Source organism: Lepisma saccharinum, chromosome 8 (genome assembly GCF_977018435.1).
Source record: "Lepisma saccharinum chromosome 8, izLepSacc3.1, whole genome shotgun sequence".
Taxonomy (NCBI): Eukaryota; Metazoa; Arthropoda; class Insecta; order Zygentoma; family Lepismatidae; genus Lepisma; species Lepisma saccharinum.
In genome coordinates this window covers 83,203,195-83,217,878 of record NC_139236.1, presented here as the reverse complement: position 1 = coordinate 83,217,878, position 14,684 = coordinate 83,203,195, and the positions used below count along the sequence as shown (strand labels likewise).

Genomic DNA, 14,684 nt, shown 5'->3' with positions numbered 1-14,684 from the left:
CATTGTCCTGATGAAGAATCCATGACTTGCCTTTGCACAAATCAGGTCATCGTCTTCTTACTCACTCACAAAGGGTCGTCAGAACCATAATGTTATAACGTTGGTTGACTAACGTTCGGGTATCCAATTAATGTACACAGTCCTGCAGATGTTGACTCAATTCACCGACATTTGCAATGTTTGATTCCGTTTTTGACGTGCAAGGCCATCTAGGACGCGAGTCCTCCGCGATCACTTCTCGTCCCTCTTTAAACCTTTGAAACCACTGAAGTACTTGCGTGCATCATAAATACTCATCTCCGTACACTTCCTTCAATAAACCATAAGTTTCTGTGTCGGATTTCTCGAGTTTGATAAGAAAGTTCAGATTGATACGCTGTTCCACTTTCATATTTAACATTTTTCCAACTGAGCACAAATGTACGTTTCACTTCTTCCACAAGCTACAGCGGAACATCATCGCGCACTCTGGGCAATCACACAGTCGATAGGCACCGCTTAACCTTGACACGTTTGCCATTTGTCTTTCATCTTCAAAGGTAAAAGCTAATTCCAATTACCTGATTACAACCTGAACCTAAGATGGCTAAAACAAACAGTTTCAAAGTTTATTCAAGGGGTCCCAGTTTGATTCCTAGTGAATGTACATTGGACAATGGTTCGGATCCTACTTTAAACTTTAGGCCAAGTCCTGATTAGCTTGTATGGGCATAAAGTGGACTTACAACAAATGTGGTTGAAGAAAAATTTATAACTTCATATTGGTTTCATAGTTTGTTGGTAATTAGTATCAGCATATTTTATATCAATACTTCAGCGTACGCTGAACCTCGTATTATTATTATTATTATTATTATTGATAATCAGCAAAAATCCCATAATGGTCCACCCCTACTATTTGGTAAACATTATCTAATAGAATATTGAATTCATGCATATTGAAATGAATTCATATTTCAATTATTTATCATATGTTTGGCTTGCCTTATCCAAGAAGCTCTGTAAATTATTTGGTCTCAGACTTCTTATCATTTTTTATAGCTCGAATGAAGTGAAGTCTTATAATGCCTGAACGAATGGAACAATTCTAAATTCTGTTATTCGTTTGGAAAATACTTATTACTATTTCAATTGTTTTTCAAGCTATTTTATCTAACACTGGAAAAGTACGAAATGAAACCCAGGAGCAATATTGGAGGCCAGATCTGGATGATATTAATTCAATGGTTCCATACCAAAGATATGACTTCGGTTCAAATGGAATAAAGAGAATATTGAAGGACAACATATCTCGCTATGACTTCCTCAGTAAGTATATTAGTTAAAACATTTTCACAAAGGGTGTAATGTTATTGATAGTTATTATTGTTCAGTAGAGATACATCAATGTATGGGGATATTGGTAAATTTTCTGATAATTTTGCTGACTAGATAAGTCTACAGTGCCTGTCATAGCTGAGGTGGCCATGGAGTGGTGGCTAGCATGGCGGGAAGTAAGAGCGTATCTACCGGCATTTAGACCCATAGCTGTACACTGACCTTGGCATTGGATGTGTCAGTGCTTCAGTATCCATATAACTGGTGTCCAGTTTGCATGTGTTTGTGAAGTGTTTGATTGTTTTCTTTTAGTTTACGTATTACTGGTGCTTTTCTGTGGTCTAATAATGCCACACTACCTATACAAATTAAAACAACTATTTTTTATGTTCGACTCTTACATCATTATGAATTCTTGTAGGGAAGATAGAATGCGTTTTGCAGCAGAATTCCCAGATGTTCCTATTTCATACAGATACAGTGTTCGGATATTTGTGAACAAATTTAGGGAATCAGGGTTTGTTCTTGATAAGAAGCGAAGGGTAAAATGGCATGTGCTTACTGAGGAGAAACTACACGACGTTGGGGCACGATTGGAACATGCTCCTAAAAAATCCTTCAGCACCTTGCACAAGAAACACACATTTGCATGACATCTGCATGGCGAGCTACCAAGCTTTTAAACCTGAAGCCATACATTAGAAGAATTGAAAGAAAATATCAGGAGAGAAATTGAAGCAATTTCAGAAGAGGGACTGATACGTGTTAATCAAAATTTCCTATAAACAGGGTGGCATTTGTGGTGGGGATTCCCCATCTGGATACTTGTCCCCATCTTTGCTTGATAAATTTAATCCCTGGGGGAATGATATTTGGGGGGAAAACAACAAATTATTAGCAATTTAGTTACTTTCTAATTTGTATGAGTGGAACAATAGTACGTACAGATAGCCTACATGAAATTTTTGACGCGAGTGTGATAGCCCTTTACAAAGTCATTTTTTTAAAAAAACAGTGTGCTTTTTTTTTAGAACAATGAGGTAGATTTCTTTGTGAAGCTAGAATGTTAGTGAAAAGAGTGAGCATTATGAGTTCCAGATTCTGCAATATTGGGAATCTGCCTTCAAAATGAATGAAATCTGATAAAGCTGGTGGCTGTGAAGGCTGAGTTGATCAAAGGATCGATTCTGAAAATTTGGAAGCGTATCTAGACAAGAAGGCGGTAGTAGTAAAGTGGTGAGTTACTTTTCATTGTTGGTTGCCCGAGAAAAATTTAACAAATGGAAAATGACATGGCTATGGCTTGATGTATCAAGTGATGAAGTTACTCATACTTAATCTTTCAACATCACTGAATTAAAATACATGGGCAAGTTGAAAGATGGTATCCTTTGTTGGAATTTTTTTTCGATTTCAGCATGCGTTGTCAAGTTGGTAGTTTTGTAATTTTGCAGCAAGCTGAACACATTTGCAATATATCATGACTAAAAATACAGAAGGATCGATATTGAATTCATTCATCAGTTCTGTAACAATTGATCATGAAATTATGTGCACAATGATGAGCGTTAGATACAGTGGCAATTAGCTGTTGTCTTGTATTCAAGGATTCCCGGAATAATTAGGCATTACGTGTCGAGGACACTTGCGCACCTAAGAAATTTTCAGATTTCACAAGCTAATGGAACTTGTGTTATGCTCCTGGGACCTGAGATAGCAAGTTAATGAGTATTTTTATGGGGTAGAAAACTTTCTAATTCTGGGCAGTAGGTAAAAAGTGGGGTTTGTCTGGGATGAACATGGATAAGGTGGAGGCTGTCAGGCTCTCAGGGGGGGGCTTAGGTATGGATAATGTTCTGGATTTTGTCGAGGTGTGAGGCTGAACTACCAACTGTGGTGTTTTTATAGGTGGAGGAGTCGGTCCGCTGGCGAGTAGCTTCTGCCAGGTAGTCTTGAGAGTTCAAGACCACCGTGGTGGATCCCTGTCAGACGGGAGGATTTTGATGTGATGGTTCTGGGGGAGATCTTAAAGGTCTTTTTCTTGGGGGGGGGGAGATTGAGGTTGGGTTTGTTGTGGAGGTTATCGACAAATGAGCTGTCAGTGATGCTGTTTCTAGGCAGTCCTTAGAATTTCCCCCACTGGAAATTTCTTAAATACCACACTGCCTATAAATATGCTGTAAATGTGTGGATGCAGGAGGACACCATTTCCAATGCCTCTTGTAACGAGGTAGTGCTCATTTTAGTTGTAACTGTCAAAGTAATTGTACGAGGTTATTTCGTTACATAGCTAGTGGTTCCAGTTACGCGGATGTTGCATCCAGTTTGCTGGCAGACGATCTTTCTTCCCGGAACGCTAGCCGCTGCTCCACGGCCACCTGGTACTCAAGGATAGTCTCTAACCTCCCATGTTGTAGTCTTAACCAACACTTGTGCCTGCCCAAATAGTCTACATGATCATTTATATGACAGATACACGCATGGGGGAACAAAGAGTGTCATGGATAGATAGAAAGAATGATATGTGGAAATAGAGTGAATAGATAGCAAGAGATAGAGAAAGATGGAGAAGGGAAGAAAGACAAAGAGAAACACAGAGAAATAGATATAGAATGAATCATTCATATATGTTCCCACACTGTGCATCTTCATTACATTACTTGTTGCTTCTCAAAATGTTATGATATAAGCCAGGGTATCATCAGAATTCACATGTTTAATATTATTCATGTCCTGAATTAAATATTTGTCATTTTAATATCTTATTTGTGAACTGTCTGATAGCCACATTGGTAAATTTTATATTAATTAAATAATAACACCGTGCATGTGTAAGTAATATAAATAAGGTATTGATTATTTAGGTTTGGTAGGATTTGCAAATGATAAGTAGGTTATTTTTTTGTACAATAAATTAATTTAAAATAATTTCTTTCACCTGGGCATTGATTGAAGAACGTAGCCAGATATCAGACACACCTGGTACTTCAAGCTGACATGACCAATGTTGTCAGTACACCTCATAATTTCAAAAAAAACATTTTTTTATAAATATGCCATAATTAACTCCATAAAATTGTCTGTACTGCATAAAAAGATATAGCCTTCTTTTATCAATTCGATAATTACCCACACAGACCATCGGCACACATCAAAAATGTTTGGAAGCGATTCCACAGCTGTCTTTTATCCATGTTTCCTTTTACTTCATACAATAACTTTTTTACACCTTAATAACTTTTTCCGCATACTGAATATTCATGTAGAGCATGATCTTCTTGTTTAATTTTCAAAAAATCCACTTGGACAAAGTTAATATCCAGTGTACATTTCATGTCTCTCGCTTTGTGTACAATTGTTACATATGTTCAAAATCTCGGTTCAGTGACTTTTCAGACACCCTGTATTATCAGCATGTCCATTACAACTGAAGAACCTATCCAAATTAGTATTATGCCAATTATATAGACACATGGAACACATACCTACATGTTTTATATGTATAAAACATTGATTATGATGACAATTAGAACTGAATGATTGAAATGTTTCAATATTTTTGCCAGTCATTCAAAGCTAGTAATGCTAATGGCATCAACAGTATTAACAATTGTTTGTGTGTATGCACACACACATGTGCACATATGCATACATGGTTTGAATCAATTTCAAATTGTTTTACAGCTCGTGTTGGTCATCTCATACCTGGAACTGCAACGACTCGCTTTGTATATGAGCTTCCTGCTACGAGTGATGGCAGGAGAATGAGGAAGGTGCGCAAGGTTCGAAACACTAATCAGGCAATTACTGTACAAATTGCAAACATGTCAGAAGCAATGTATCAAGGTAAGTATAATCATGAGACAATAATATAAGAATATTGCTATAATAGACAAAAAGAAACAAAATAATGTAACTATTAAAGTCTTTGCAAATGTAAAATAGAAACAGTTATATATACACAGGGTGTCCCATAATTTTCCAGACTAGGATGATAAAACAGGAACCACACATGTAATGACACTTTTGGGTGTATATTATTCAAAATACATTTTTTGTGCTTCAATACATTGAATGCAGTGCTCACACAGCTTGTTAAAACACTTCTGGAAGTCTTTGATGGGAATAGTGTAGAGATACTCAGTCAAAGTTCTTTTTAATGTCTTCAACATCACCAAACTAGGTTCCTTTCAGCTGTAGTATGAAGTAGTCAGGAGGAGACAGATCAGGAGAATAGGGGGGATGATCAGGCAGAGCAATCTGCATGAAGGTCAAAAACTGATGAGAAGCACCAGTGACTTTGTGCATTGTCAATCAAAAGGGACCATATGCCCTTTTGTCAGTATTGTGGGCATACCAATCGATTTCCTGGCCACAGATGCTTCAAAACCTCAAGGTAGAACTCCCCTGTGACCATCTGTCCATTTGGAACAAATTCTCTGGCACATCTCGGGTCAGCCAGCAAAATTTGGCACATTTTTTCAACTTGCTCCTCGGTGTGCATTGAACATGGACTCTGTGTGCTGTGTGTTGGTCATCATTGCTAATGACCCTACCCAATGTATGATCCCCGTACACTTGTTTCAACATGATGTACATTTCAGTTGGAGTTTTGCCAAGTTTGTTGCAAAATTGATATTTACTCGCTTCTGTTACTGTAACTTTTAAGAGGATCCTTCCATAATGTTCAAATTTACATGCAAGAGAGAGAAAACCAGGTTAATTGGAGAAGGGGTGTTTTTCCAAATCATGCAATATGTAAGTGCACTACATTAGCCCGGAAAATTATGGGACACACTGTGTATAAATGCAATTTATAAAAATATTTCAGTGAGTGAATATGAATGTAATGTAAATTAAATATGCTAATAATTAAAGGCAAAGATATTAATGGCATTTGTATCAAGTAAGATATGGATGCTATAATGTACGAAATCTGCCCACTATGAGCTCACAAATAAATAACTGGATTTGTAAATTATGCATGTATAAATGCACTGATTGTGGACTGACCAATTGAATAACATTATAACTGGTAATAATATGTATTGTTTCTTTAAATATTGTACACATGAGATATTCTCTCACAGACAACTTGTGAAAAGTGTATGCTTGAATAGGATTCAAAGCCAAATCTCTGACATGCGATGCTGTTGATGTTACCCACTGAGCTACTGAGCCAACCTTAGCTTTGCAACACATATTTTCTTTACTCTGTCTTATATGGAATCATCTTAACCAGAAGCAGTGCAACATACTCTGTTACCTTTGAAATCCTATTGACATCAACATCTGCCATGCCTCTCTGAACTCGGAGTTGAATAATTTCACAAGTTTTCCAAGTTGCCAGTTCCAATTTTTTAAATTAGCATCAGCTTTATTTTGTATTAATACTTGAATATACGGGTGTTCTGGGAGGAAGCGGCAATACTTGGGAATATCATTTTTATTTCTGTTCATATCTCCATTATTGTTGAAAATCGGACCCATGTTCATATGAACTTTTTTGCTTAGAATCACCCATACTACCAGTTCCCAAAGTATTGCTAATTCCTCCTGGAACACCCTGTATATACAATATGAATTCCCAAGTTTTCTTATTAATAACCAACTCTCTAATACACATATGATAAAGATTATTTAATGTCGTAATACCTATATAACCACAAAAATTAACATTTCTTGTACTTTCTCCTTCTTCTAGAGAAACGCAACCCATTAAAGAAACTGTTGTCTCAGGGAGCAAAAATTTCTGAATCTGAGGGTCAATCTGCAAAACATTTTTTTACTGGATTGGGAGGTATGTGTAATTTGTATCCAATATAATTTTCAAAATGTTATGGGAAGGTCTCCAAGTACTTTTTAAAAACTATAAAGATTTTAAAATTATAAACTCTGAAATTTCAAAAATTTTACTATAATTGTTTGTAGCATATTTTAATAATGAATTCTCTCTAATTTTGATTTAATGTTTTGAAATTAACTAGCAAATGTAGGTTGGGTAAACTTTCAGCTCAAATATGTCATCATTGAAATGTATTTACAAACGATTTACTTGATATGCAATTCAGCAACTGTAATTTTGTTATTATTTAATATTGTTATTGTTTATAATTACTGACTAGGGGCAGTTGCAGTGTCACTATGTTTAATTTTAGTTTTTGTTTGAAGTCACTTTATGCACAGATAGGCTAATCAGGATTGGATCTACAATTTAAAGTGGGATCCAAACCACCATATGTCTCCACAAGGCACACTTGCATTGTCAGTTAAAGAAATAAGTTGCATGTATTACATTAATCCATTGCCTTCCTCTAAGCAGCATGACTCATCTTTAATTTAATATTCATGTAGTGAAATTATATTTGCAGATAAAGGAAATGACAAAATGAAATGGAAAGTTACAATCAGACCTCTGAAGAAAGATGACCAAGGTATTGTTATTGTTGAAATGGAAGGGAATGAAGAGGTTGGAAATTATACAGAAGTTCAAAAGCATAGCTTCTACGATGAAGAATTTAAAGGTATTAAGTTCTGTAATTGGTATTTATGCTTATATTTTATGTAATGCAATTTATTTACAGTGAAAAGTATAGTACACTACGAAAAATCAGCTTTATAGGAATGGAAAATATTCTAATAATTTTCACTAAAAAATCAATTAACTATTTTTTTTAATATGCGCACACAGAAGAATAAAATGGGCTTAACTGATTAAACAATTAAAGTAAGTTTTCTATAAATTCATGCAAAATGCTTCAAGCTATTATTAATTAAATTAAAGTTGTCTGAATTTCTGTCTTAACATTATTATATTTGGTATATATATTTTTGTGGAACTTATACGTATATTTCATATTTATTTATATATCCTTAAGCTAAAAGTGAAATGAATGATAGAATCAACCACCATATATACCACACTAATATGCTGAGCACTATTCTGTTGGGAATACTCTATTTATAGAAGTGTTTTGTTTGTAATACTGGTTAGATTAAGGTGCCTGTTATAGTCTCCTTCCATAACAATAGAAATTTCTTCTTTTATGCTGTCACTTCAACATCTACATATTATGCACTGCAAATTAGTATTGTTAGAGAAAAAATAAGTATTGCAGTACTAATACCAAAAATAGTTTTCGTAATAATAAAAACTGCATTTCAGTGGTTAAATTTCTTTATCCGGATCCCACTTTATACTGTAGGTGCAGTCCAGATTATTTGTGCATAAAGTGGACTTAAAACAACAATTCAATCAATCAATCAATGTTCAATTCTGTGGGTGCGTTAATGTATCCAATTTTGTACTTAGACTGCAATGTATTGCTCTGTTATCTTTTCTTTGTGCAAATATGTTCATAAGGATGAACAGGCACATATTATGTAGTGTAATAGAGAAAAGTAATAACCCCAGCAGTGTTGCTAAATATTAATAAAATATTCATGAAAAATATATCAAGTAATGCCCTGCTGTGCATTTAATGGCATTACAAAAAAAAGATCATGTGAAAAAGATAATCAAATTCTTTCTGACCACCAAGTGATGCTAATGGTGTGTGTGTGTATATATATATATATAATTTTTATTTATTGAGAAAATTCCAGATACAGCACAGATCATCATTTTACACTGAAATTTTCTATAATTAAATAAGGGGGGCCTCCCAGATGGTGCACTGGTAGAGTTGTCTCCTTGTAATCAAGGGCCCCTGGGTTTGATACCCGGTGGAGGCACATAGTGGTTTGGATCCCACATAAACTGTAGGTCTAGTCCCGATTAGCCTTAATATGCATAAAGTAGCTCCAACTTAATCAATCAATCAATGCAATGAAAAGAACAAAAAAGATTAAAATGTGACTGTTTAGCCAAAGTTTATATTACACATACAATAAATAATTACAACATTGCTGCCAAAAATTAACATTTTGTGATACTGCCTTTAAAGCTTTCTCATGTAGTGTCATTTTGAAGGCATAAGTGTACTGTGATGTTAACTAACGCATGCACTGTTATTCCATTTTTATCTCATAAAAATTTAAGTTAATAAACCAAAGGATTATGGAATAGTATTATATTTTGTTAATTTCCTAAGAATATATGCATTTCAAGAATTGTTATATATTCCCTGAAACACCAGCCTACTTTCCAAGGTATGATGGAACACCTGGATACTTCAAAATAGATCCTATTATGGAGAAGGTGAAATTTGTTACTGAAGTTCCTTTGAGTACCATGAATGCATTTCATAGCAATGCATTAAAGAACCAGAAAGTGGCATTTGAGAAGAAAAAAACACTTAAAGGTAAGAGACTAATTCTATCTCAATATAAAATTTATTTTTTTATTTGATTAATTTATTGTAGGGATGGACTGATATGAAATTTTGGCCGATACCGACAAATTACTGATATAAAATTTTCTTGATGACCAACAGTAAAACCAGGAAACCTAATCCAGTGCACCAAGAAATCTCTTCTGTCCTCTCCGATTTTGGCAAATGGCTGAACACCAATGATGTTTGGTGTCTAAAGTCTGACAAAACAAACCAGTTCGTAATCATGCACAAATACTCCACGAAAGTGATAGACAAACTAAACAGTGACTCGTACAGTGTCATCAAAAAATACCCCACAGACAGGTACAATAGAATTGTGAAAAATGCAGTGAAATCTAGTGCCATACCTAGTGAACAAGACCACAAATTCCTCCTCAATCCCCACCCTTCACCTGCCATTGCCTATGGCATTCCTAAAACTCATAAACCTGGAATCCCCATGCGACTTATAATAGCTGGCTTCAATTACCCCACAGTTCACCTAACAAACTGGCTAAAAAACAAAATATCTCATTTCAACCACAAGCTTACATACGTGTTCCGCAACAGTGCCGATGCTAAAAATCTGGTAACTTCAATAGTGCAAGCTGACAGTGCAAAATTAGCCAGCATTGATATAGTAGATATGTACAGTTCAATCCCCATAGACCTAGCACTGCGTTCGGTGGAAAGATGGCTGACAACTAACAGAATCCTGGCGCTAGAGGTACAAGAGATAACCAGGCTATTGGAAGTTTGTCTAAAACACAATTACTTTCAGTTTGAAGATAAATTCTACAACCAATCCGAGGGCCTTGCGATGGGCAACCCGCTATCAGCTCCTTTAGCCAACATCGTCATGCACCTGGCTGAAAAAGAGATACTCCACACTCCAGAACTACAACACATCCGATATGGAAGGTACGCGGACGACACAATAGTTGTATACAAAAAGGCAGAAGAACTCAACCTCCTAGTGAACAAACTAAATAACATCCACCCCAGGCTCAACTTCACCGTAGAGCATGAAAAACTTGGTAAAATCAACTTCCTGGACATCACCATCAGCCGTGCACTTAACAAATTCACAACCACCGTCTACAGAAAACCGGATGCAGGCAACCAGTACATACATGCTCTCTCTAGCCATCCCCCTAAGCAAAAAGCCAATGTGTGGCTAAACTTTTATCGAAGAGCCTTCTCCTACTGTGGCAAAGAAGAGGATCTACGAGAGGAGATAGCCACCATTACAGAAATAGCCCTGAAACATGGCTACACTGAATCACAACTTTCCACTTGGTGCAGTAAGGCGGAAATACAGGTCAGACACCCTAACCTACCACAATCAACCCATCCACAAGCAACCCAGCCACAACCAACCCCCAGCGACCAATATAAATGGTTTGCCTTCCCCTACCATCCCACCACTTCCAACCGCATAGCCAAAGCCCTTCTCCCATTTGGCATCAAAGTAGCACACAAACCCAACTCCAAAATAACTGATAAACTGAACAAGCACAAACGGTACTTCCTCTCCCCCCTTGACAACCCAGGTGTATATGATGCAGAGTGTGAATGCAAGGCTCATTACATCGGCAGGTCCATCAGATCTGTCAATGAAAGAATCCAACAGCACCTAGCAGATGCGAAAAAAGCCCAACCCACTACTGGTCTTGCTAGACATATCAAATACAATAGCCATAAAATTCAAAAGGTTCGAGTCAAACACACTGCCCACACGCTCATAGACACCAAAATCAAGGAAACGCACGCCATAATACACTTCCCGCATGAACTAAACATCGATAGTGGGCAAGCGCACCATACTTGGATTCCACTACTGCAGCAGTTATCGCCCGGAAATAGCAGACGGCGCACCAAGATGCACAGCGCACCTAACGGCAGCCAGAGAACTACGAACAAAAGATGCACGCCAAGCAACAGCGCAGCAAGTTCCAACGAGGATGGTGGCAGTGGCCACTGAAATTAATCGAAAAAGAAGAAAAAACAGCTTCGCGGATAAAAGTGAGTACTAGTTTCTCCGTATTTAAAATTTTCTGATACCGATATTATACTGATCCATATAAAATTCCAAATGGTTCATTGACCTCCTTAATAAATGTATGTTACCAGATGAACCAAGGTTTTTCAATGCAAAGTATTTAGACATTTATTTTTTAAAAAAGCGTTAGAATGGATATTATATGTTTATATCAATAAAAATTATAACAAAATACCACAATATTTAATTAAATTATAAGATATTTATAGATACATCAGATCGATAAAATTATCGGTAAATTTACCGATACATCGATATGCCTATATCAGCCAATATCAATAGAGTTACCAATTAATCTGTCCCATCCCTAATTTATTGCGAATATTTTATATCAATTTAAATATTTAAGTAAATGTGGTAAAAGTATATGATGGCAAATTTTAAATCTATTCGAAGAATGCTTTTCATATAACAATCATTTCATTTCACACATGAATAATTTGTAAGTAAATTTAATTTATTTCACTAAAGTGAAAATACAACTCTCAATACAACAACAATACATTACATTTTATTCTGTGGTTAAGTTCTGTATCTTTCTTGGATTTGAGAGATTTTGAAATATAAATTTTCTTATTACTCCCTCTGGAAGTAAATTATAAGTTTTCTATGCACAGTTCACAGGAAACAATTCATTATATTATTATAAAGAATAACAAATGATATGAAAACATATTTTTTCTGATAATTAATTCAATGTTAGAGACATTTTGTAACATTTAATTTAATTTAGTAAATATACTCATACCCAAACGTTTAAATGAATAATGTTGATAATATTCATTTTATATATTGGTGACCTCAGGATGTAACTCATCATTAATCGCTAAATTTTTCCTTTATTGTGAACACTGAAACCTTGCGGACCGGGAACATAGGCTGGAAGAAGACCCCTCCCACTTACCTTAATTTCTAGTTCCTCCTTCGTCACCACTCTCCTTGCACCATCTTCACTCATAACTTCTCAAAAACAAATCCCCCATCAGCCACGACTTCCTCCTGGCCAATGTCTCTCACTTTTCATGACAGCATTGGCATTGTCCAATCAGACGTCGCATCTGCATTCCTATTCTTTGAAAATCTCCTTCTCTGTCCACAGTATTTACAGGAAGGGTCATAAGTCACAAAGGAGTCTCAACAGAGCATGCCTTTGGTTTATGATAGTGGTGTTTATTGATTTCCTGGTCACATGGGTGATTTTTTCACCTATGTGTGAAAAATTATTTCTTTTAAATGTCCATCATTATTTTGGCTTCGCATTACACGTGTCATTGTTGCCAGTGTTATGGCTTCGATTTTTGCACAGATGTTCTCCTTGAGCTGCTGGATTATCTGGGGTTTGAAGTATTCTCTCCCCTTCCCCTCCTCCAAAAAAGCTGCTGCTGAGAAACCTGGTGAACGTGGAGGGCAATGAATTTCTGCATTTCGTGAAATGATTCAATGCCCAAAAATGGTCTGAAGGTGCACCATCGAGATGTGTGTGCTGTGGCTCCATCTTGCTGAAAGGTGGTCAGAAAATTTTCCAGTTCGTCTATTTTCTAGATAACAAAGAAATTAGATATCCCAATAATTAGCATGGTCATTATTCAGTCGTGAATTATGGCCCACTCTGTATAATTGAATCTGATTTGATGAAAATTTTATCCTACTTGTTTTGTTGCTATGAGGTATAAAACTTTACCCAGGTTGAAATGCAGTGCAAGCAGCTTTACAATCAATGTTCAGTTGCATGTGAAACAAAAACAATTCTATTGTATTGGGTTGTTGTTGTTATTATTATTATTTATTTTCATCATTTTAACAAGAATTCCAAATCAGCAGCTCAGGTGTTCTGTCACTTATGTCGACACTTACAATAAAATATTAGTTTTAGCTCCCATCATCATATAATGCGTGTAAGTGGGCAAGCAGCACTGTGATACTGATATTTTATTTCTTGCGTGTCATAAATTTGACTTTTTTTTACATAAAAAAGAATGCTATTCATCTAAGAATATAAAAAATAATTTATGTACAATGTACTGGATCTGCAAGTTTTATATATTTCCCCATAGAGATAAAAGAAAGACATGAGCAGGAGAATACTGATTACGGCAGTGTCAATGATATGCGAAGTCAAGGGCGTAGTAGTGTAAAGGACAATACTGGTAGTAATGTTAATTCGTGTAAGTATTTATGTTCAATTATACCACTCTTTTAGCATTAGATCATCACTAATTTTAAAACAGTAGAAGAAATGAAACACAAAGTGGAATAAACATAAAAATTTTAATTTTCAGATTCATGTGGTGAAATTACTAATTTTTATATTTCTTTATTAAAGTTCTTTTTAGCCTCAAAAATGAGTGATTGAAACTTGATTTTTTTCTTGTGAGAATTTTGCAGTTGGATAAAAATAACTCCTGTGCGCTGTAAAATATCTAAAATGGTCCCTGTATGTAATAATGAGTTATTTCTAGGACATGGTGTTTGGAATTAATTAATTACCGATATTCATTAAAAGTTAATTTAAAATGTGTCAAACAGGAAGGTGATTTCTGTTAATGATGTGGTTTAACAAAAAAATATTAGAAGTTCTCAGGTTCAAGTCCTAGCCTTGGCATAATTTTTCTTTCATCAATTTCTTTTAATCATCACTCATCCTCATTAGCTAAAAGTGTCAAATATGATGCTAAATAACAAAAATACATACATATCAATCTTCATATACTGCCAGAATGATATGTCTCCCATATCATATTTAGCTGAGATGTGGAATATTTATGGGAGAAATAAGGGTAGGAGTATGGTTGGAAAACAGAGCAATGTGAATTGAAAGAGATAATGATTTTGATTGAAATTTGGCAGCAGTTGTAGCACTGCTGAGATAAAAATTTTAGAAAATATTTATTATTCATGATTGTGATAATTTTAAAATAAAGAATTCATCAGATCAAAGATTATATATACACATGGAATAAAGCAAAAATTATAACATGTGCATTCTTAAG

At 35.4% G+C, this 14,684-nt stretch overlaps 1 protein-coding gene across 3 annotated transcripts in view; it reads left to right on the top strand.

The window, feature by feature from the left end:
- Nucleotides 1-14,684, top strand: part of LOC145991222 (uncharacterized) — an 86,321-nt gene that overhangs the window by 45,048 nt on the left and 26,589 nt on the right. For all 3 annotated transcript variants that reach the window (XM_083127180.1, XM_083127181.1, XM_083127179.1), the window contains exons 9-14: nucleotides 1,144-1,308; nucleotides 5,002-5,163; nucleotides 7,022-7,117; nucleotides 7,689-7,841; nucleotides 9,456-9,620; nucleotides 13,749-13,859. In XM_083127180.1, coding sequence (XP_082983306.1) covers nucleotides 1,144-1,308; nucleotides 5,002-5,163; nucleotides 7,022-7,117; nucleotides 7,689-7,841; nucleotides 9,456-9,620; nucleotides 13,749-13,859 — 852 coding nt within the window. The remainder of the gene's footprint in view (nucleotides 1-1,143; nucleotides 1,309-5,001; nucleotides 5,164-7,021; nucleotides 7,118-7,688; nucleotides 7,842-9,455; nucleotides 9,621-13,748; nucleotides 13,860-14,684) is intronic.